This window comes from Hydractinia symbiolongicarpus, chromosome 12, assembly GCF_029227915.1.
Source record: "Hydractinia symbiolongicarpus strain clone_291-10 chromosome 12, HSymV2.1, whole genome shotgun sequence".
NCBI lineage: Eukaryota > Metazoa > Cnidaria > Hydrozoa > Anthoathecata > Hydractiniidae > Hydractinia > Hydractinia symbiolongicarpus.
Genome location: NC_079886.1, coordinates 18,006,587 through 18,029,851, shown reverse-complemented (window position 1 = coordinate 18,029,851; position 23,265 = coordinate 18,006,587). Strand labels below are relative to the sequence as shown.

Genomic DNA, 23,265 nt, shown 5'->3' with positions numbered 1-23,265 from the left:
TTGTAAGTGGTTTCATTGCAACGACAGAGCAGTAGACCACTTGCAAACAAAGCTTGCTTAATGGTGTACAACCTTACATCCTTTTCCTTGAAAAGCTTATGTAGATTGCAGTCAGCACCACAACTTCCGGCTTATGACAAGGGGGTTTGACTATTCTTATTTTTTTTATTTTATTTTTTTATAATTTTTTTTTTCTTGTCTTGTCTTTGGAGAGTGACGACTCCACTTATTACCCCAGTCAAAATAAAAGCGAAAAACAAAAAAATTACGCCAGCAAGGAGGTTTGACTGCACCAGGTCCTATCTTTGGAGAGTGACGACTCCACTTATTACCCCAGTCAAAAAAAAAACAAAAAAAAAATAAAAATTATGTCAGCAAGGGAGTTTGCCTACACTGGTCTTATCTTTGGAGAGTGACGACTTCACTTCTTACCCCAGTCACACAAGATTGTACAGAGTAGGACAGATTAAAAGTTATGGATGAAAGAATTGTCTAGTTCCTGCTGAAGACTGTTAGCAGAGCTCTTTTGAGGTGACTCAGCATAGACATTTTGTGTACCTTGGTTCAGGAATATGAGTCGAAACCCTTGTACCCTTTACAGAAGTCCTGTCCTACTCTCTATGTCTGTTTGTTTGTTCAATTTTTGTGCCCATTATCTCCTTGGAAAAAGGAAGAATTGTGTTTCTTTATATGAGCATATTCTTTAGAGGAGCAAAACCTCTAAAATTTAAATTTTAGACTTGACTGGTCAAGTTTATCATTGTGCGTGCACTTTGTAATTTTCATTCTCGTGAAAATATAATTTAGAAGAAATCGTGTAGCAAGCACCAGTATAGAAAGTGTTGCGGAGAGGTTGCTAAGGCAAAGGCATTAAGCACGGCAAGGAAAGGGCACGGCAAGGCACAGCAAAGCAGGCAAGGAAACAGGAGGAGGAACAAGGAAACAGAAGGAGGAATCAGCAAGGCAGGGGTAGGCAAGGCATGGTAGGCAAAGACAAGACCATAGAAGGCAGGCGACAGAAAAGGCATAGGAAGGGTAGGCAATGGCAAGGGGACGGCAAGGCAGGGCAGGCACCTTAATAGAAACTTTCTCCCCCTACAACTCAAAGATGTACTCAATGTAAGGTATTACATTTATATAAGGTCAATATACAGTGAATCATATTAGCAGAATTATGTGCCAATATAATACAACCTGGTTGTTGTAGGTGCAAGATAATTGTTTTTCATGCCCTGTCCAGGATTCGAACCTGGATCTCTCGTTTGCAAGAGTGTCATAGCCATTAGACCAACAGGGCGTAATAATTATGTAATTTTGTTATTATCCATCAGGTTTTGACCTTTCGTTTTAAAGGATTGTGTATTTCAGGCTTAATTAAGTATGTTTATTGAAAATTTTCCCAACATGTAAAGAAACGACTATTATCAAAACAAACTACGTTATTCCATGAAATTAACGAGTCAAGAATTTTATAACCTAAAGTTAAGCTTGCTAACTGACTATATAACTATACACTACGTTAAATATAAAAACCGCATGCTGTTGTGCAAAAGAAAAAATTTATAAGAAGAAAAGTCTGGGGATGGGTTGAGAGGAATGAATTAAGAACAGCAAGTTTTAGCATTTTTTTATTTTTTTCACCACCGATACTCTCCTCTTCCACTTCCACTGCTCCTCCTCAGCTTCATCCGCTCCCGCACATCGTCTATTATATAAGCTCCCAAAGATTTATTTAGGGAACAAACGTCCCGGAAGGTGTCCCAAGATAAATCTTTTTTCTCAGCTGATAATTCCTAAAAACACGATCCAATTGTGCTACATTCTAAACTTCCAAAACATGCAAAGTTGATCGATTTTTCTAATCATTCATTAAGTTGTATTTACTGTTTTACCACATTCTACACTTCAAAGCAATTATTTCTAGTGTATAACTTACTTTCACCTTCTCTTCCAATCTTCCAACTGTCTCCTCAAGCCTTTCAACTCGCTGTTTTAACTCCTACATAAAGATTCCTCTCAAATTAATTTAATACTGTACTTTCATATGCTAATTCTCGTATGCTAATCTAACTAAGTTTTATATTATCTCATTTGGACGCTAAAAGTAGTAGTGGTAGTATATATTTGCTGTTTCAATTACAATTTTATCTATTACGTATAATGAGATGACAATCTATGGCAGTCAGGAGACCAACCAAATAGAAACAGCTAGTCTATGTAACATCGCCGTTATGTGGCAAATTTTTTAGCAATTGCTGTAAAGATATAACACGGAAACATAGGACACAAATGTGTCTCAAACCTTCCTCAGTATTAAATTTTAATACAAAAAGCTTTATATGAATGCAAAATTTTGCATCGAAGAAATGCAATTTCAGTATTGAAAAGGTAAAAAGCAAACTATGAAAATACTTACATCAACAATTTCGTTATCCATAATTATTATTATGTCACTAAATATAAATTTAAAACTAATATTAAGCAATTAGGTAAATTTCTAATACAACACCTTTTAATGGGAGTTAAAAGCACTGAAAGAAAAAAAATGTTTGCAAACATTTCATGCAAAGAGAGTTTTATTGCCCTGGCTGTTGGTTGATGAGCGTGTAGACACATTTCTACTCTACTTCATGCTTCATGTGCTTAGTTTGGGGGCATGAAATTGCACAAACAAACTTTTGGATGGTTTACATTCGCCTCCTACATATTGCAAAGGGCCGATTATACTTTCAAAAAGTTTGTACCCATAGCCACAATACTTTAATTTACAGTATATGATAGTCTGTGGATATGCTTTCGCTTGTTTTTTTAAATCTTCTCCAATCGGTAACAAAATCTTTTTGATACATTCGATTCCATATGAATTGTGATATCTTTTTTTTGCAACCAGGAATACATTTGAGCGGTTTGGATTGATAGTCAAAAAAACACAATCCCTCATTCCAAGAACACTTTTTATTCTGCTTGTTGTTTTAACTGTAGAAGTTGCTGTTAGGGCAAGCACAGGAATGTCCAGGAAAAAGGATCTAATGGCTCCAAGATTAAGAAATTCTTTTCTGAAGCTATCACCCCTGAAATTTAACAATATATAAACTATATAACTGGCACAGTTTCTATTTATTATATATCTATGTTGGTTATATTTGCTAGAATTTTTATAGACATAGTATATATATATATATATATATATATATATATATATATATATATATATATATATATATATATATATATATATATATATATATATATATATATATATATATATATATATATATATATATATATATATATATATATATATATATATGTACATATATAGTTACATTATTTTTTTTATGAAGATATAATAACCCTTCTCGGGAGTTGAACCCGAATTTTTAAATAGCTACATATGAAGTATCAGCTAAATAAAAAATGAAAGAGTTTCAGCATAGCTACAGCTTTCAACAACAGTTTCATATTAGAAAAAACTTACCAAGTCTCTATACAATGTGCTTCATCTACAACAATGGCTTTTACTTCTTTCTGGAGTGTGTTTGTCTTTAGTAAGTTTCTCCCCACATCACTTAGAATTGCTTCAGGGTGACAAAACAAGATTTTAAATTTTTTTATTGAAAAATCTGGTAGTGCAGTACTATCAACTTCGTTGTCAGGATAGGAATCAGAGAACAAATTTGTTCTTGCTTCTTCAATGTCAAATGGACTTTTCAAGTGAAAACATTCCATTCCAACTTTTTTTAAAAATTTCATTTGGTCATCTATAATCGAATTTAAGGAAGTGATAACAATTATCATACTTCCTTTCTCTTCATTTGAAGGAAAATCTGGCAACAACTGAAAAATGATCGATTTCCCATATCCAGTTGGGAGAACAGCTAAAACGTCTCTTCCTTTTAAAATTGCTTCTAAGCATTTTATTTGCTTTGGTTTAAAGTTCATATCAGGAAATGAATTCCTACCAAGTGCAACCTGGATTCTATTTAAAACTTCAAAAACGCGTGTACTACTCATTTTCGCTTAACTTTACTTGAACTTGAATCCGACTGAACACAAGAAGCCCGCTTGAATGCACCATCTTTATAATATGACGATGCAGAACGTCACGCATACATTATATTATCTTTTCGCATAATTTGGCCATTTTCGGCCTACGATTTCAGTGTCTTTTCGTCTCGCCGTTCAGTAAAAAAAAAGAGACAAAAGGCGCTGGGGACGAGTTTGATTAAACAGGTGTACAACAGCTCTTCATTGGGTAGGCATGTCGTTTAGGCCTTCAAAATCACGCAGCTTGTTATTGATAAGGGAAAAGTCGTCGAAAGTTCACCGTTTACAGTTGGCAGCATCCATTCATTCTAATCCAATTAGGTTTTTAGGCAGAACCATTAACTCATCCTTGTCTGATTCTGCTGCAATACAAGAATTTCTAAATGATGCTGAATACAAACTTATAGCTATAGACAGGTCCTTTCATAAAGCGGTCCATAAGGTTTGGTTTTTACACCATCTGTTAATTCCAAGAATCCGCTGGCAATTATTAATTTATGAAGTTTCTCTATCAATTATCACAAAACTAGAGCAAAGATTTTCTTTTTTCATTAGGAAATGGTTAAAACTACATCATTCATGTCCAACATTTCCTTATGTTCCTCGACATCGCCTTGTTCTCTTCCCCTGAAAAGTCTTGCATGTGTTCTCAAATCTGCCAAAATCAGTGGATATCTGTTACTAAGAGATTCTGTCGAACCTTGTGTGTCTAAGTGCGTACCAGATTTAAAAGCTGGAAATTGTAAAGTTAGTGAGGCAGTTCTTTCGGCGGATAGTTAGCTCAATTTCAAAAGGATTTTAGCTTTGCATCAGACTGGTCGAGCTGGCTTAGGGCTCTTAGACCACAAAAATATACCACCAAAGGGCACTTATGCTTACCGAAAGCTTGTTTCCAATATCATTGAAGAAAATGAAGAAGATATTTACCATGCCAGAGCTGTACAGTTGCATTTGCAAGGCAATTGGACAAAATGGTGCTCTTATGTAAAAAACGATTTATCTTGGAGAACAATTCTTTCACTGCCACAATGTCTAACTTCCTTTTGTATAGGGGCAACCTACGACACCCTTCCCTCTCCAACCAATCTTGCGATATGGGGAATTGAGAAAGACAAAAGTTGCATTCTGTGCAAGAAACCATCTTCAAATGTCTCTCACATATTGGGTGCCTGTAGGAACTCCCTTACGCAGGGTAGATACACATACCGTCACGACTCGGTTTTAATAGTATTCGTTAAGGCATTAAAAGAGTTTTTATTATCATATGAACCTCTCAAGGTTTCCAAGTGCATCAAAATTAATTTCATTCTGGCCGGTCAATCACCATCTAAGAAGAGGCATACAAAGTCCTGGCCTTCTTCACCTTGCTTCCGATTGGACTTTACTGTCAGATTTAGATTCCGTTTTAGTTGTTCCACCATATCTTGCCATAACACAACTACGCCCAGACGTGTGGCACAAACGAAAGCTTAACAAATATTCTTCACTTTGTTATGCTATGAAAAAAAATCTCTTTGCCATTGAGGTGGGTGCAAGGGGTTTCTGTTCAGAATCAGTAAGGACCAGTTTTCGTCGCCTTGGCTTCCCTAACAAGCCTTTACGTTCCCTATTAAAATCCCTAACTTTTACCTCCATGAGTGCTTCTTTTTACATCTGGATGTCTCGAAATTCTACCACTTGGGTTGAGCCTGAAAAGGCCCCAATCATTCCTGAAGTTTCTTCTGTTACAAATATGGAATGTAAGAAATCAAAAACCCCTGAGAAATCTTCCCCAAGTCACACAAAATCTTGTAAAATCAAAAAACCCAAAAAACTTGCTACAAGGTCTTCCAAAACAACAGTTGCATTGCCATCTTACCCTGATTTTAGGAATAGCGGTCTAAAAAACTTGGGAAACACATGTTATGCAAACTCAATCTTACAATGTTTTTCTAACCTTCCAGAAGTTAAAGAAGCCATTTCTGGCAGCAAAACAACCTCAAAGTTAGGCGAAGCATTTGTAGGTGTTCTTCAAAGTTTGGCTGTTTATAGAAAATTGCCTCTCGTATTACTGCTTACCCTGGTACCCTTTCCATACCTTTTACCGTAGATGGAGAAGTGAAATTTAGTAAAAATGTTTAATTAAGGGCTATTATCTACCATTGCGAAAACTTAAATAATGGTCACTACACAACCATAGCCTTCGACCAAATGGAACACAGGTGAATACATTGCAACGATAGAGCAGTAATTTTCTGTGATGACCGCCTTATTAACAGTCACGAGTCATATGTTTTCTTTTTAGAAGAGCTGAGATAAGAATATTTTAACTGGAATGAGTCAGCAAGGGGGCTTGACTACACTAAATCTTGTCTTTGGAGAGTGACGACTCCACTTGTTACCCCAGTTAAAAAAAAAAGTATTAGCAGGGGAGTTTGATTACACATGATCTTGTCTTTGGAGAGTAACGACTCCACTTATTACCTGAGTTAAAAACAAGGAATAGCACAGTTGAACAGAAAATGGTCAAAGTTTGCCTTAGGAAGATAGGGGTGTCTAGTTTCTCCTGATGACCGTCCGCGGACCTCTTCGAGGTGACCCAGCTAGACATCCAGGGTACTTAGGTTCAGAAATATGGGTTGAAACTTACCTGCCCTTGGTTAAAGTTCTGTTCATCTTTTCAAATGTGTTGTGTCCTTTTTAATTAACAAGGAGAATTGTGCTTTTAGAGGCATTTTCTCTAGAGGAGTACAACCTCTAGCTTATTTCCAAAGACCTAACAGGTTGAGTTCATCATTGCGGTAGCTTGCCACCTCTTTGTAAATTATTTTCTGATCATACTCGGCCTGCTCAATATGTTCTTCGCCAATAAAAAGTCTAACGTCCATTCTTAAATCTTCTAAAATAAGCGGACACTTACTGCTTAGGGATTCAAAGGACCCCCTAGTATCAGCGACACCACCAACATTAAAGGCCGGAAAGTGGAGTATAACTGACACAGTTACGACGGCAGAGGCAAAAGTAAAAGTGAGGGCAATGATGGGCTCGCACCAAATGCCTGCTTCCCGACAATGTTACTCTTACAGGGAGCTAATATCAAACACTGCAAAGGAAATAGAAGAAGAAGAACAATTAGGTAGAGTTACGAAAAAAAATTGTGCACCAAAAAAAATTGTACACCACAGCTCACATCCTTTGTGCCTGCAAAACTGCTCTTGCGCAGGTTAGATTTACATTCCGCCACGATTCTGTTTTAAAAGAACTTGTGGAGTTGCTCACTACTTTTTGTAAGTGAATCACGTCACCTGTAAAACAGCTAAATAGCATTAAGTTTGTTAAAGCTGGTGCCCACACTCGTGGTAAAAAGTCTAAACTTACAGGTCTTTTACATATCGCCTGCGATTGGATGATTTTGTCTGACTTAAAGGACGGATTTGTTTTCCCTGGGCATATTGCTTTAACATCACTTAGGCCAGATCTCGTTATCTATTCCAACAACAGGAAGCATGTGATTGTGATAGAGCTATGGAAACTTGGCTTTTAACTAAGATGTCCAAATATAGATCGCAGAAAAACTTTTTAAGCTGCTCGTCAACTTGGTGACATGTGCATGAAAGCTTCTTTCTGTATTTGGGTCGTTAGAAATACAAAGGTATGGAATGAACACAGCAACATCCCTATTTCAACCAACTACTCCATACCCACTCCTCTAATGCCAAAGGCCAAGCAACCAACAGTCACCAAACCCAATACACCTATTAAAGCAGGCCCAGACCCACCTACCCAAAGTAAAGTAATTCACGCAGGATTAATAAATAAAGGAAACACCTGTTACGCCAATTCCATCCTGCAAGCATTAACTGAAATCCCATCATTTTGGTTACATTGTGCTTCGGAATCTTCTCTTTTTTCTCCTCTATTGAAGTCTGTAATGCTGAGTATGTCCATGCTGTCCCAGTCTTCCACAGTTGTTGACCCTTCCTTCTTAAGAGGCTTGCAGCGTGAGACGTCGAGCATTAGGAAGACCCCATTCAACATTAATGCCCAGCAGGACGTGCCAGAAATACTGCTTCTTGTCTTGGGTGGAATAACAGGCCCTTCGGTTATCGCAAATATTTGCCATATCTGCCACCAACATTATAACCACTACGACGTCATGTAATGCATGCTTCTTATCAACTAGCAGGGAGGAAAGTATGCCTATTGTGCCACTCCCTATCTCAAACAGCTTTACAGGTTCAATTAATTGTTTTGTGCAGCCCAAAAATTTGTCTGGAAATGACAGGTGGCTTTGCCCGCAGTGCTTTGCTCTCAGCCAACAGATGACATATCATTTAACAACAAATATTCGTTAGCTGCCACTATTAATCATTCGGGCACCCTAGGAGCAGGTCACTATTCATTAAAGATCGCAGCTGTGGCTCATGGCTAAGATGTGACGATAAAGCAGTTGTTAGAGTTGCACCATCCCATTTAAATAACTCTTCTGTGTATGTGTTGTTTTTTGTGAAAATGTAAAAATTGTCTGATTAACATTCACATAAAAGGGGGAGGGTTATCTTTCCCTAGCGGTTTTGTATTAGCCCGGCTGTTTCTGTCACAAGCAGTCTACCGTGAACCTAGAGTTTCCTCACTCTTCACTGTCTTATTAGCCTTATTCATGTAACGCGGTCAGGCAGTGATTTCCCGCGTTGTCGGGAAAAAAATAATCAAAATGGTAGCTTTAAGTGTAAACAACTGTAACTAGTTGACTACCTCGCTTACTTGTGAATTAAAATGCAACTATTTGTGCTTTAAAATTTGAAATTTTGTTATAAAAATGAACCAAAAACCGTTTCTTCGTTGACTCGTGAGGAATGCATGGAAAAATTAAAAGAAATAGGCCAACATTGCTCTGGTACTACAGATGACATGAAAATAAAACTAAGAAAATTCTGCCTATATCCAAAACTTTATGAAAGACTGAAAGCGAAGTGCAAAAGACAATACAAATTTAACTGTAGCTTAGACCCACTACATATACCCCCTGTCACTGCCAAATGAAACAGCGATGAGCATAATTATCCAACGATAAATGAAGAAGTGTTCAAAACGTACTGTTTAAATAAATCTCAGGGAAGTAAAGGCCAGCAAGAAAAAGCAGTGCGGATGTTGCAAAGCAGGAAAATCGTTTCCGTTAAAACAATAAAAGATAACGATAAAATTTATGTTAAAGGAATGATTAAAAAATCCTATGGTACTCAAATGAGACCAGCAGTCATTTTATTTGAAAATTCAGTTCCCCAGAAAGCACATTGTTCTTGCCCAGTTGGTTTAAGTGGGCTATGTTGCCATGTACTTGCCCTATTGCTGTTCCTAAAACACTATTACGATACCAAAGAAAAACTGTTAGAGCTAACATGTACTCAACAAATTCAGAAGTGGCACAGGAGATCACAAAAAGGGTCAATACCTATGGTTCCCTTAGCTGAAATTAAACCTAAGTCTGCTAGTATGAAGCTGAAGGACAATAAATTAAACATCAATGCTGCTGACCCTGGTGGTTCATATTTTAAAAGAAATGTACCTAAAATAATTACAGATTTACAAAATAAACTAAAAAATGAAATATCAGTTGAGGATCATATTCAAAACGTTCTTAATAATTCAAAAGTAGGGAGAGCTTCCTTAGTTGGAATCATGCTAAACTATAAATACCATTTGACATTGGCAAATTCATTAGCTGATTATGATTATTGTAAAACACCTTTATTTGATTCAAAAGTTATTGACATCGAGCCACAGAAATCAGAAGGAATCCAAAAAGCAATAGATAAACAATATATTAGTGACTTCTTGCCAGAAAAAAACACAAACAGTGAAATAAATAAAATAACTACAGATAAAATACTTGAACAAAACGAACTGGAATTAGAAATAGTAAATCCAATCATGACATACAAGGACCTCTCAAATATTCCTCTTCATAATAAAATCAATACTCAAATAGAAAGTGAAGCATCAGTAATCGAAATAGATTTGTGCTTTTTGACAGCACCGAAACCACATGGTGATAACTACCAACATGTGACCCAAAACACAAACGATTGGTTAGAACTGCGAAAATACAAAGTTACTGAAAGCCGTCTGCCAGCTCTTTTAAGACTATACGGGAGTTCAAAATATGAGGTGACATGGGATATGATAAAACAGGAAAAACCGAGCCAAACCAAAATCATATTCGAAATATAAAACGTGACCATTATTTTGAAGACATTGCAGTTAAGCATTTTGAGCATGTTGCCAATTGTACTACAGAGAGGTGTGGAAATAATCATCACCCAATAAATTCAAGATATGGTTCAAGCCCAGATGCTCTGGGACCTCTTGGTATATTACTAGAAGTAAAAACAAAAGCAGAAAATAGCATTGGACCATTAACATCAATTGCAAAGTTTCCGCAGTACTTTATCCAATACCAACTACAAATGAGTTGTACTAATGCTGAGTTTTGTATCTTGCAGTCATACCATCCTGAAACTGCCCCTTCAAATTTTTTTCTCATTAAACGAAACAATACACTTATGGAAATCGTTGTTCAGATAATAGATTGCATTTATGATGATGTTCAAATATTAGAATGGGTTCACGTAGATATTTTAGAACTACAACAATTTGGAAAGGCGATTGTTGGAAAAATACCAAACTTTCAAATGCTAAGACCTGTGAGGACCTTTATTACAAAAAATTGCAAAGCTGTACCAAAAGTAAATTTTATAGATGAATTAAAGCATGCTATGCAATAGATATTTTAACAAATTCTAATGTATATTATATATATATATGTATTTAACTTTAAGGATTGTTAGCTTCTTTAGGACCTATAGGGGGCATTGTTAAGTTAACAATATGACAAATCATTTGCCATGTTGAACTAAGAATATCAATACGATTAATCGGCCAAATAGAATTCAAAATTCCCCAATTTCGTACTCTTCCGATATATCGTTCAACGTGAATTCGTGTCGCTGCAATATCAAAATTAGTTGCCACATCGATTTCGTCAAACTGGTCTTTTGATTTTTGTTTAGGCCTATTTAATGTAACACCACGAACAGAACACAATTCTTGAATTGAAAATCCCCTATCGCTCATTATTTCGTGTTCTTCATCCACCAATAACAATGCACCACATTTTTCAGTAATTGCAGAGTCAGATATAGAGCCAGGATAAATGTCACTGAAAAGTATTCCACCGCCATGTGGAGCTATCCCAATAAGAGCTTTTCCTGTTTGAGTGTTTTTATAGTTTGAAAACATAAGTGAATTGAGTTCGAAGTTTGATGCACTTTGGAATTTAAATTCTGTAGCATCTATAATTAAATCTGTTAAACCATGCCCTGTTTTTACAAAGATATCAGGCATCTTTTGCAGAAGGAATCCAGAGGGTGGTTTTAAATTAATTTGGCTAAAAAGTGTCGATAAGAAAATCACCCATCCAATAAAAATTCTTTGGACAGTCGCTGCAGATTTTCCAATCATAAAACCCATTATTCCATGGTGGATGCCATGACGACATATCGTTAATATGAGTAAAAGTTCTGTGGCAGTATCTATTGTTCTTCTTGAATTATTACCAACACAGTCGGGGTAAGGAATTAAGTGAATATAGGGTAGAGAACATTGTAGTATAATATCAAACTGTTCTAATGTCAAACCACATACCCAGTGGGCACACGACGTCTTTTCAACGTTGATTAGACGTTGAATTCTGGTCGCGACGTCGCAACCAACATTCAACGTCTAATCAACGTTGGGTCTGCAACGTCGATGCAACCGACGTAAATTCAACGTCTTTTCAACGTTGCCCTCCGACATGAATACAACGTCGCATCATCGACGTCTTTTCAACGTCGTTTCCACAACGTTGTTTCAACCGACGTGATATCAACGTTGATACAACGTCGAAAAAAGACGTTGTTTCAACGATCGTAAAACCGACGTTTATTCAACGTCGTACTGCAACGTTGATTCAACCGACGTCTTATCGACGTTTATTCAACGTCACTCCCGCAACGTTGATTCAACCGACGTCTATTCAACGTCGCACCCGCAACGTTGATTCAACCGACGTCTTATCGACGTTTATTCAACGTTGCACTGCAACGTTGATTCAACCGACGTCTTATCGACGTTTATTCAACGTTGCACCAAATTAACTTTTTACCGAGAATCTGTTCCGTTCAAATCTTATTTGTTTTAGTTCGTCTCACACTGGCCTGCAAAGTTATATCTCAAACAGACGTTCATAGAAGTGTTCCAAACTGTCCAACAAAATAACGAAGCGTACTCGGTGTTTGTTAAAGATCGTCATAAACTAGAAATAAAGAACGCACGTTTTACTTAATTTTTTTGTAATTTGTCAGCGATTGGATATATTAATGCCGACGTTATGTTGTTTTTCATATATATCGCTAATTTTACTGCAGTTTTACTACTTCAAAATATTACCATTTGTTTGCAACTTTACAGCCGCATCTATGTACTTTTTTACATAAGAGCCGAATGTGCATTCATTCTCTTATGCTATGTTAAAACTTTTGTGACATAACATCAGAGAATGAATGAACACAAACATGAAATGTACACAAAACATTCAATGGATTTTTTTTCAACAGAGCGTACCAAACGTTCGATTTATTTTTTGTAATATTTATCAGGGGGTTTTTTGTCCTCGTATTTTGAGAGAAACAAATATTTCAACTTGTATTATGGATGTGAGACATTTAAAATACAATCCATTTTGTCAAATTATAATTTATAATACAATAATAACTGTTTATTTACTTCGCTTTCACATATTTAAACCTTTACTTTGTCGCATGTAATATCCCTCCTAGTCATTGGCGGGAAACTTTCGATGAGGAAATTCGCGCCTAAGCCCCTAAGAAGTTCGTATCAACTCACAAGGCGAAAAGGGCGAAGAACCACAGACGTGAGTAAAGTATTTCTGTACAGCATATGCTAATTCGTAAACTTTGCTTCGGTAGCATTCGTAGCAGAATCTAAAGAAAGAAAAAGTTAGCTAAAATTTTCACGCATATTTATTTGACACATTCTAGAAATAAATCGTTTGACCCTAAATTATTTTAAATCAAATTTTTCCATGTCGGCAAAAAATTGCCGAAGTGATGTTATTTGTCTGCATGTCAACAAGTCGACATTTCAGTACAAGAGAGATGGGGATTCTTCAGAATGTAAGAAAAATTTATTTCCAGAGACTTATCTCTAAAAAAACAATGCTAGCTAGATTTCTCAAAAAATATTTAATGGATATAATGCCCAGGCTGAGGTGGTCTTACTTTTTTAATGTTCCAGCCTGGTATTGTTATTTTGTATTTCCAGCTTTTTTTATTATTTTACAGTACATTACACATACTTGCAATCCAAAAATTTTGGCGGGAAGAAAATTTGGCAGATAACAAAAAAAATTAAATTTGGCGGAGAACAAAATTTATTAATTTTGGCGGGAATTTAATTTGACGGATAACGTAAAACTCATTAAAAATATGAAAGATTGTTTGTTTCTTTGTAAATCATGTGACAACATTAGTTTTTACTATCTCGCCTGCGAGGATAGTATTGGTTTCCAACTCGTAACTGGCTAACTATGTCCCAAATGGTCAATTGCAACGTCACAGATTTAAACTTCGTACCTAAACTCTCTAAGTACTTAGAAGTCATCTAAATGACGTTTCAGACCAAAATTGGTATTTGTTTTCGACAAAATTTGGCACAGTTAACAAAAAAAGTATGCTGAACATAATGGTGACATCAAAATTTTGATTTTTTGTCACCTAAATGTCATTTTAGGCCAAAATTGGTCTGAAAATTAAAACTACTTCATTTTCGACCAAATTTGGCACAGTTAACAAATAAAGTATGCTGAACATAATGGTGACATCAAAATTTTGATTTTTTGTCACCTAAATGTCATTTTAGGCCAAAATTGGTCCGAAAATTAAAACTACTTTACTTTCGACAAAATTTGGCTCAGTTAATAAGAAAAGTATGCTGAACATGATGGTGACATCAAAATTTGGATTTCTTGTCATCTAAATGTCATTTTAGGCCAAAATTTGCCCAAAAATTAAAACTACTTTATTTTCGACAAAATTTGGCTCAATTAACAAGAAAAGTATGCTGAACATGATGGTAACTTCAAAATTTGGATTTTTTGTCACCTAAATGTCATTTTAGGCCAAAATTAGCCCAAAAATTAAAACTACTTTATTTTCGACAACATTTGGCACAGTTAACAAAAAAGGTATACTGAACATGATAGTGACATCAAAGTGTTAATTTTTTGTCACCTAAATGCCGTTTAAGACCATAAACGTTTCAATCGCGCCACTGTAACCATGAATGATAGGCTGTATTTTTTGTTAGCAGAAATTGTAGAATTGGGTCGCATTGTCGATGTTTCATAGTTGTGCATTTTTAATAGCGAGATAGTTTATGCAGCGCCTGCATCTTGTTTACATTAATAACCATCAACTTTAGATAAAAAAAAAGTCATTCGTCGTCAATACTAAAAGCATGTCCATTGAAATCCTCTTGTACAGTAGCAACACGAAAAAATTGGCGGATGGCGAAAAAGTTAATTTTGGCGGGGAATTTAATTTGGCAGGCACCGCCAAATTTTCATTCTACCAAAATCTCTGCCCTTAGGTATCAAATGATATAAAAACGTTTTATCATTATAAAATATTTTTTAGTGTCATGGCATATTTGAAAAGATACAGAAAAAATATTGCTGAAGTGAACAAACTTGCAAGAAGCAGTGATAGCGATGATGCAGTTGAAACTCACAGGGAAGGGGGAAATCAAATTTTTGAAGAGTGTTACATTGAAAGCAATTCATGTAGCATGGACTGTGATATTGACTCAACTGATACTGTAAATGACAGTGGCAGTAGTAGTGATGAAGAGTGGTTAAGTGATGCAATGGGAAACATCACATTATCGGAAGAACTTGCGTCATGGGCAGTGCGAAATAGAGTTACAAGAAATTCTGTTAATGAACTTTTGGACATCTTGAGAAAAAATGGGCATACTCTCCCAAAAGATAGTCGCACTCTTCTCAAGACACCAAGAAACGTGAACACAGATTCAATCTGTGCGGGAAAATATGTTTACTTGGGCATAGAAAATGGAATAAGACGAATGCTTCTTAACAATCCGAACATCACCGTAACAGAATATATCAAGCTTGCAATAAATATAGATGGAATACCTTTATATAAGTCATCAAGCACCCAATTTTGGCCAATTCTAGGTCAATTTGAATATGCAACACCATTTGTGATAGCACTTTTTTGTGGCAATAGCAAACCAACACCTGTTGAATACTTTTGCCATGAATTTCTGGAAGAGCTGCATAAACTTCGAAGTGATACCATGATCGTAAATGATATTGATGTACGAGTGGCTTTGCACTTTTTCACTTGCGACGCCCCAGCAAGGCAATTTTTAAAAGGCATAAAAGGCCATACAGGATACGACGGTTGTGAACGTTGTACTGTTGCTGGAGAGTATATCGAAGGTCGGATAATCTTTAATGACATTGATAAAAATCCCCGTACTGACGCTGGTTTTCTAAAATATGAGTACAAAAAACACCAGCTCAAATTAAGCCCCCTGATACAGTATAACATATGTTGTGTTACAGACTTTGTTTTAGATTACATGCATTTGGTATGTCTAGGGGTCGTTAAACGTCTACTGAATTTCCTGATTAAAGATGGTCCAAGACTATGCAAATTATCCAGAAATCAAATAACGTTAATTTCCAGCAAGTTGGTTCAGCTAAATGGTACACTTCCATCTGAATTTGTTCGTCAACCACGATCACTGAACGAATTCTGCAGATGGAAGGCCACAGAATTTAGACAATTCTTACTATTCACAGGGCCAATTGTATTAAAAGGTATATTGTCAAAGGAAGCCTTTACTCATTTCCTATCATTATCAATTGCTATCAAAATCATGTTGGAATCTAATGGTGGTATCAGGTCTGCTTACTTGAATTATGCTCATCAACTTCTGGAATATTTTGTGACAAATTCACAAGAATTTTATGGAAATTATTTCTGCTCATACAACGTGCATAATTTAATTCATCTATCATCTGACGTCGAGAAATTCAACTTGCCCTTAGATGCCATGTCGTGCTTTCCATTTGAAAATTACTTGCAAATTCTAAAAAAATTTGTTCGTAATTCACAAAATCCTACAGTACAAGTAGTCAAACGTATTACTGAGCTTGAAAATTGTGGAACAAAATATTCAAAAAAAGTGCTAAAAACAGTGATGTCAAGTCGAAATAGAGATAATTGTTTTTTATTGAAAAATGGTAGTTACATATTTATAAAGGAAATTATGAATGAAAGTGTAATATGTGATGTAGCAGCTAACGAGATCACTGAAAGCTTATTTCATTCACCTTGTGACTCAATGAAATTAGATATTTGCCTTATTCCACAAAACAAAATGCGATTGTTGAGACGGATGGAAATACCAATGACAGAGCTGAAAAGGAAAGTGGTAAATATTGTAACGGAGAAAGGTTTAGCATTATTTCCACTACATCATGATGTTAATTAGGATATATATTTATTAATAACTGATATTCAATGTTAAACCTCTTTATATATTTTTAAGTTTAAATTTAAGTTAAACTAATTCCATCGACTTACTAGAAGCAAACATCACTTTTTTGCTTTGGTGTGCACCAGTTATGCTTGACACTTTCAGGTGGTTGGAGCAGGCTGAAAGGCTGCCTTATAAGAGGGCGTGCCTGGCACATTCAAGCATACTTATAGAAATCTATTTGAAAAATAAACCTGCCTCATAAGATGTGTTTAGTACTTAAGTTGTATATATAAATCGGTGAACTTCAATTAACTTTATATTTCATAATATAGATTGCATTTTGCTCACAATGTCAGTCACATAAAATTAGTCATGTATTATAATATATAACTAGGCATAATACCATTGTGTTATATTAGGCAAAAAGAAGATTATGTTGATCAATTTCTTTTATTTCTTATTTTCTGGCAAACTTTCTAGAGTACAGAGTTAATTTCAAGAGTTACCTTAAGTTGACTAATTTTCGTGAGGTTTTGAATTTTTTTCTTCAATTTTTTTCGTTCAGAGATAGAGAGATGTGTCTCAGGGTCAACATGTTAAAGCTTCCAGTCACCTGATAGCTTTGCTAACACAACTATGACTTCATAACCATTGAAATTTTAAATTGCTCTTATTCAACATCAGATTGAAAAATAGTTGATAAAAAACACATTTTTGTTATCGTCTCATCGTACTATTTTATTTCAACAGAAAAAAACAACAACAAAATTTTGACCTCCTGTTTGTTCCCCTATAAGGTATAATATAGTTTTCGTAATTCACACGTTTATACTTTACAAAATAAATCTTCATTCTATATGTTTTAGAACTTTAAATATATTACATTACAAGAACATCTTTACTTAATCATGGAGAATTTAGCTACCAAAGATAGCATTAAAAGGTATGCATTTATTCCACTATCCAAACACACAATATTACAGTTGATAACAATCGAGCTAACTAATTTTAGCAATGTCAGCTTTTGTATTAGTAGTAAGGTAGACAGACATTTTTCGTGAATTAACAAAATGACTATTGTTGAATCAAATCATAGCCCTTTCAAGGTGTTGTTCTATACAATTTTCATATTTATTAGGGTTTTAGCTAACGAAAAGTTCAGTTCACTCAAGGTATTCCTAAAATGAATTTGTTCTTGGTATATTTATGTAGGAAACATCCACGTTCTGCTGAATCAAGGAAAAGAAGGAACCAAAACAAGAGGGAAAAATTAAAATTGAAAAAACAACAATTGATTGAAGTGGAGGTTGAAAAATCCTTACTCCAGGAGAAAAGGATAATGGAGTTGGAAAAAAATAATTCAATTTTGAAAAGGGAGGTAAAGAAAAGGAAACCTGTAACCACATTGAAACAATCTGGTCCAATCACATATTCAGGCTCCTTGATTAAATTGCATCAAAACAAAAGCCACAATATTCTCAGGAAATTAAACAGCAAGCTGCAGATTTTTAATCGAACAGACCTGATGCTGAAACAGGAGATATTAGGTTCTGGTGTGTTTGGTACAGTCAAAGAAGGTTTTATACCTAGTATACAACAGAAGGTGGCAGTAAAGATTTTTTCAGAAAAACTTGGAAGGACAGAAATGCTTGCAGAATGTGCCATATCATTGGAGATGTCTGGTCATCCTAATTTTGCTTTTGTATTTGGTATGTGTGAACCGAATAGGTTGATTTTAGAGTTTATTGGCAATGATGTGACTGCCCCAACTTTGGGTGATACTATATCAAATAGTGTTAAGTTGCCATATTGGAAGCCAATATGTATTGATTTAATACATGCTTTACATGACTTACACAACAAAGGGATATTACACAATGATCTCCATTCACGTAACATCTTATTGCGCAATTTGAAGCATGTTAAGATAATTGATTTTGGAAAAGCAACCTTGGTGGAAGACCCAGTCCGTTACTCTATAAAACCCGGGACTCCAAAGCATCAAAGATACAACACCATTCACAGACACCTGGCATTCGAATTGCGCAATGTACCTGGCTCATATGTCTCCTGTGAAACAGATGTATATACATTGGGATACAACTTTGAAAGTATTGCTAAACATGTTGCATCAGAAAAGCTTTTGATGATTGCAACAAACATGTTAAAAAACAAACCACATGAGAGACCTTTGTTGTCTCAATTGCTTATTCAACTCAGTAGATTATAATAATTTATATATTATTCAGCTCGATTTTTATTGAGCACTCTATGTAAAAACAAAACAATAAAATATTTATATTTTATTCTACATATATATTTATTGTCAGAATTTTTTGCGAATTTGCATTGCATTCGAGAAATTAAGTCTCCCAAAAATTTTCATTGACTGATTTGCGAAATTAATGCATGCCTGGCATATGCAAGCATACGTTTACTAATTTATTTGAAGATATAACTTTTGATTCAATAACCATTTAAATTTTTTGCTATTTTGCTTTCATGTGCACCAGTTATGCTTGACACATACAGGTGGTTGGAGCATGCTGACAGGCTGCCTTATAAGAGGGCGTGCCTGGCACATGCAAGCATACTTATAGCAATCTATTTGAAGATATAACTTTTGATTCAATAACCATTTAAAATTTTTGCTATTTTGCTTTCATGTGCACCAGTTATGCTTGACACATACAGGTGGTTGGAGCATGCTGACAGGCTGCCTTATAAGAGGGCGTGCCTGGCACATGCAAGCATACTTATAGCAATCTATTTGAAGATATAACTTTTGATTCAATAACCATTTAAAATTTTTGCTATTTTGCTTTCATGTGCACCAGTTATGCTTGACACATACAGGTGGTTGGAGCATGCTAACAGGCTGCCTTATAAGAGGGCGTGCCTGGCATATGCAAGCATTTATAGCAATCTATTCGAAAACATTGTGACAAAAAAATATATAGCTGAAGCTAAATATCAAGTATTTAGTAATTCTTAGTTATAAATCATCATATTTAAAAAGCTGCATGTTTTGTTCCAAAGCCCATGTAAATTCTTTTAATTTGTTTTGACTTAAAAAATCCAACTTTTCATGAAAAAGGCATATTGACTAAAATTTAATCCCGCGAAATATCTGAACTCGATCGATTCGCAAAAAATTGTGACATTTAAGTACTTGAAAGACATTCATAACTATGCAGAAGTGAAAATGCTGATAAATAAACGTAGAGGATTGAAAACTTATGATTGTATTGTCTGCTTGAAGGTTCCTTCAATACATTTTGTGCACCTGTGGAATTCTATTAAAAAATAGAGTGCTTGCTTGCTTGATAAATTACAATTCTTACACTAAAATTATAACAAAAATAAGAAAATTAACTTGGTGATCACTACTTGCTTTATACCAGAGACCTGCACACACCACTTGTATTATGTATATATACAAATTAGGTTAAAACTTAGTTATTAAACTTGTAATTATTGCAAAGAGCTGGAAAAAGATTGAGATTTTCTATCAGCCAACTTCATGCCTCATTCGACAGTCTTACAATCCGGTATTTGATCTTGTCATGTTAAGTCAATATTTAAATCCTTAATTCCCTTGAGTAACCATTGTTTTATATTAGCTATATTTGAATAAAATGAGTTGGAGCCGAGCAATATGGTTGGAAAACAAACAAGAAGAAGAAGGTACAATACCAACAGTTTGGATAAAAAATAATTTAGTCTACTGGCCAAGTTTTTTGAATGTCGAGAAGGCAGCTGCAGAATTAAAAGAACCTACAGCATTATGGCACAAATTTCCACTAGTCCGAGTTAAAATTACAGGAGGTACGATGCTAAGTGGCTTTACTTCAATTAATTAGTCAAATACAACTTTAAAAAAAACTAATCATGTATCAGAACCATTATATATTATCTTTACAGATAGAAAACTATGTGAGGAGTTTGATTTCAAGGAGGCAGAAACGGATGACGAAGAAGTCATCACAAAAAAACAAAGCTCGCCGTCTTGTGATGTATTGTTTACAAAAAGTATGATTAATTTTGTATTCCAGAAATTTTTATGCAATTTTTATGCAATTCGTAAAAGCTTGTTACGTTTTTACTTTGTGTATTTCGAAATGTTCAAAGTTTTCAAACATTTATTTTTGAAAAGCACTGTTGCTATGATTTTTTTATGCAAAAATGAAAACTTTTAGAAAAACCAATACCAAGTGAACCACCAATGACATATCGACATATAGAAGATGATGCTCAAGACTCTGGTAAGTGCTTACATAATTTTTTTACAAAATGTTCAAAACAGATTTCTTATTTGTATATACATGTACATTCTTTAAGCACAAATATGTGGAATTTAATATGCACAAAGATTAGTACATAAGGCATATTATATACCTTAAGGGTATAAAGTGTGAAAATAAAAAAAGTGTGGGATTAATTTTAGTCCCTCAATTTTTTTAGATTAGGGCGGAATTAATTAGTGTTAATCGGCAACATTTTTAGGAAGTGCGATTTTAGTGTTTTCATGGGATAACAAGTTTCACACTTTTTTATTTTGCACGCTTTTATTCTCGCACTTTTTTATACCCTTAATACAACATTGATATTAAATACCTTTTTTATGTGCTTACAGACTCATCCATCATGTCACCAGAAGTCAGACCATTGATACAACATCAAAACACAACACCAACACATACACCACCAAATAGTTTAAAGAGGAAGCATGTCAGTCCAGTAAGACAAACACCATCTGGATCACAGAATGCAGGTGGAAGTTCTGGAAACGATCCCTTTCCTATGTCGACAGGAAGTAAGTTGTAATTACAAAGCAGGATTCAATAAAATAGATATGTTTAAAATATCCCACTGAAATACATGGTATATATATATTTAGTAAATAAAAAATCCAATTATGATTTAGAGTTTCAGAAGAGGGTATTGTATCTCCTAACCGATATCAGGAATTTGTTGGGAAGACAAAATGAAAAAGCAGCAGAGCCGGACACAGCTCAACCACAGGAGCCATTTGAACTGCTAAAGAGTGTTCAAGAGCTAATAGAGTTTGAGGAGACATTAAAAGACAAGTCAAACTATGATAGATTGGTCAGTTAAACATTTACATTCATTTTTTCCCAAAGGATACATGAAACACACTATTTAGCCTGACAGCATGTTCACTTATTCTCGGATCCGGGTTAACATGCTTGGAATTTTCTGATCATTTTTAACAAAAATGACCAACATATTTAAATTCAGCATCAAAATTTATGGAAACATGCAAATTTTCAAGTTTATACACTAAGTACAACTGCCAAACTTTTGATGTTGTATGAAGAAATGACCACACAAATTAACTGCAGTGAAATTTTTTAACTCTTATAAAATTTAAAAACTTTAAATTACAATAAATCCTGTTCTAATAATCTCTTGGTATTCTAAATTTCCTATGTTATATAATTTTTGCTGATAAATCCAAATATGCCACTCATTTTTCTCAAAAGTTCCTTGTTTTCTTTTTCAAAATTTGATAATGTTAACCTGGATCTGAGAATTCTTACACTTCTAATGAAGTGTGAACACAGCTTAAAGAACTGCCTTTGTTGTCCCTCCTGGAAACAACTATAGCTAGCTAAATACTACTTTTCTACTTTTGTGTTTGTGTGCACCTGTAGCTAGAAATATATTTATTGATATATGTTTCATTTTACAGCTATCCCAGTTATCAAGAGTTGGTGGCTCAAAAATTCGCGAAAATGTGAAAAATGTTCTGTTAAAGTGAGTCAAAGCATAAGTACCCCTTAGAGAATTTAAAATGTACTAACCTTTGTTGTGTAGTTTACAGTGGTAGTGGAAAATCACTTTGTTGTGCCCACATGCTTCGTTTCATCTTCTCCATAAAAAAATCGTGCACGAGGTCCAAGAATTATTTAATTGAATGAATAGTTTACGGAATGCGGCCCCGCAGCCTAATGGACTCGCAACTATATATTAAATGCGCTTACGATGTCGATTGTTTTACTTTTATTCCACTTTCATTATAGAATCATGAATAATGAAGTAATGTCGGCACTCAACATGAAAGGGAAGGGAAAAAGTGAAAAGGTTGGGTTTGCAAGGATGAACTTATATAAAGCTGTTGTCGGTTAGTAAAAAAATCCTATTCCTAATATTCAATTTATATATGTGCTTGTAAGCGTTTTAGTTTGTTGTTGTTAATTTATTTATTGTCGGTTAAAATATGTACAAATAAATACAATAGCTCTTATTAAAGTGCTAATCCAAACCGACAAGTTTGTATTAAGTTTTTCCCGCCATTTCGAGGGGTCGACGTTCAGGGGGAAAAATACACATTAATCTGAGGAAATCTATTTGTCCAGCTGTTGTACTGTAAACTACCTCCATCAATATGTGATAAGAATTTTGTTACGTTGTAGAAACTGTTATCAAACATCAAAAGAATGCGACAGAAGGAGAAGTTCGTGCGTGTACGGCATCAATCCTTAAATATGCACCTGATAGATGTGGAGGAGCGGGAAGAACTAATGCCGAAGAAAATTAAATCGATTAATTTTTAAATAATTTACAACTTTTATATCAGAG

The 23,265-nt window shown here is 34.8% G+C and overlaps 4 protein-coding genes and 1 long non-coding RNA gene across 7 annotated transcripts; 2 read left to right on the top strand and 3 right to left on the bottom strand.

Annotated features, from left to right (window-relative positions):
- Window positions 1-2,635: 2,635 nt before the first annotated feature.
- LOC130621338 (probable ATP-dependent DNA helicase RecS) lies at window positions 2,636-4,078 on the bottom strand. The gene is made up of 3 exons (XM_057436633.1): window positions 4,011-4,078; window positions 3,479-3,958; window positions 2,636-3,071 (listed from the first exon to the last, which is right to left on the bottom strand). Exons 1-3 carry the CDS (start codon window positions 4,076-4,078, stop codon window positions 2,636-2,638), a joined length of 984 nt encoding a protein of 327 aa, XP_057292616.1.
- A 6,782-nt stretch (window positions 4,079-10,860) lies between these two features.
- On the bottom strand, window positions 10,861-11,556 carry LOC130621337 (uncharacterized). Its single transcript, XM_057436632.1, has one exon. The coding sequence runs from the start codon at window positions 11,554-11,556 to the stop codon at window positions 10,861-10,863; it is 696 nt and encodes a 231-aa protein (XP_057292615.1).
- A 1,202-nt stretch (window positions 11,557-12,758) lies between these two features.
- LOC130621571 (uncharacterized) lies at window positions 12,759-22,627 on the bottom strand. 2 transcript variants are annotated; one of them, XR_008980880.1, is made up of 5 exons: window positions 22,488-22,627; window positions 21,277-21,460; window positions 16,090-16,266; window positions 15,302-15,663; window positions 12,759-13,070 (listed from the first exon to the last, which is right to left on the bottom strand). It is a non-coding gene; the product is annotated as an uncharacterized LOC130621571 (long non-coding RNA). The 2 variants fall into 2 exon arrangements; XR_008980879.1 differs by lacking the exons at window positions 15,302-15,663; window positions 16,090-16,266.
- Window positions 14,097-23,177, top strand: LOC130621569 (uncharacterized). Of its 2 annotated transcripts, XR_008980878.1 has the most exons (5): window positions 14,097-16,266; window positions 21,277-21,475; window positions 21,587-21,768; window positions 22,376-22,807; window positions 23,100-23,177. XR_008980878.1 is itself a non-coding variant. In XM_057436874.1 (4 exons), exons 1-4 carry the CDS (start codon window positions 14,788-14,790, stop codon window positions 22,442-22,444), a joined length of 1,929 nt encoding a protein of 642 aa, XP_057292857.1. In that variant the 5' UTR covers window positions 14,097-14,787; the 3' UTR covers window positions 22,445-23,177. The 2 variants fall into 2 exon arrangements, 1 of the variants encoding a protein (XP_057292857.1); XM_057436874.1 differs by having other exon boundaries at window positions 22,376-23,177.
- On the top strand, window positions 17,643-19,744 carry LOC130621570 (tyrosine-protein kinase BTK-like). Its single transcript, XM_057436875.1, has one exon. It carries the CDS (start codon window positions 17,843-17,845, stop codon window positions 18,887-18,889), a length of 1,047 nt encoding a protein of 348 aa, XP_057292858.1. The 5' UTR covers window positions 17,643-17,842; the 3' UTR covers window positions 18,890-19,744.
- Window positions 23,178-23,265: the final 88 nt, after the last annotated feature.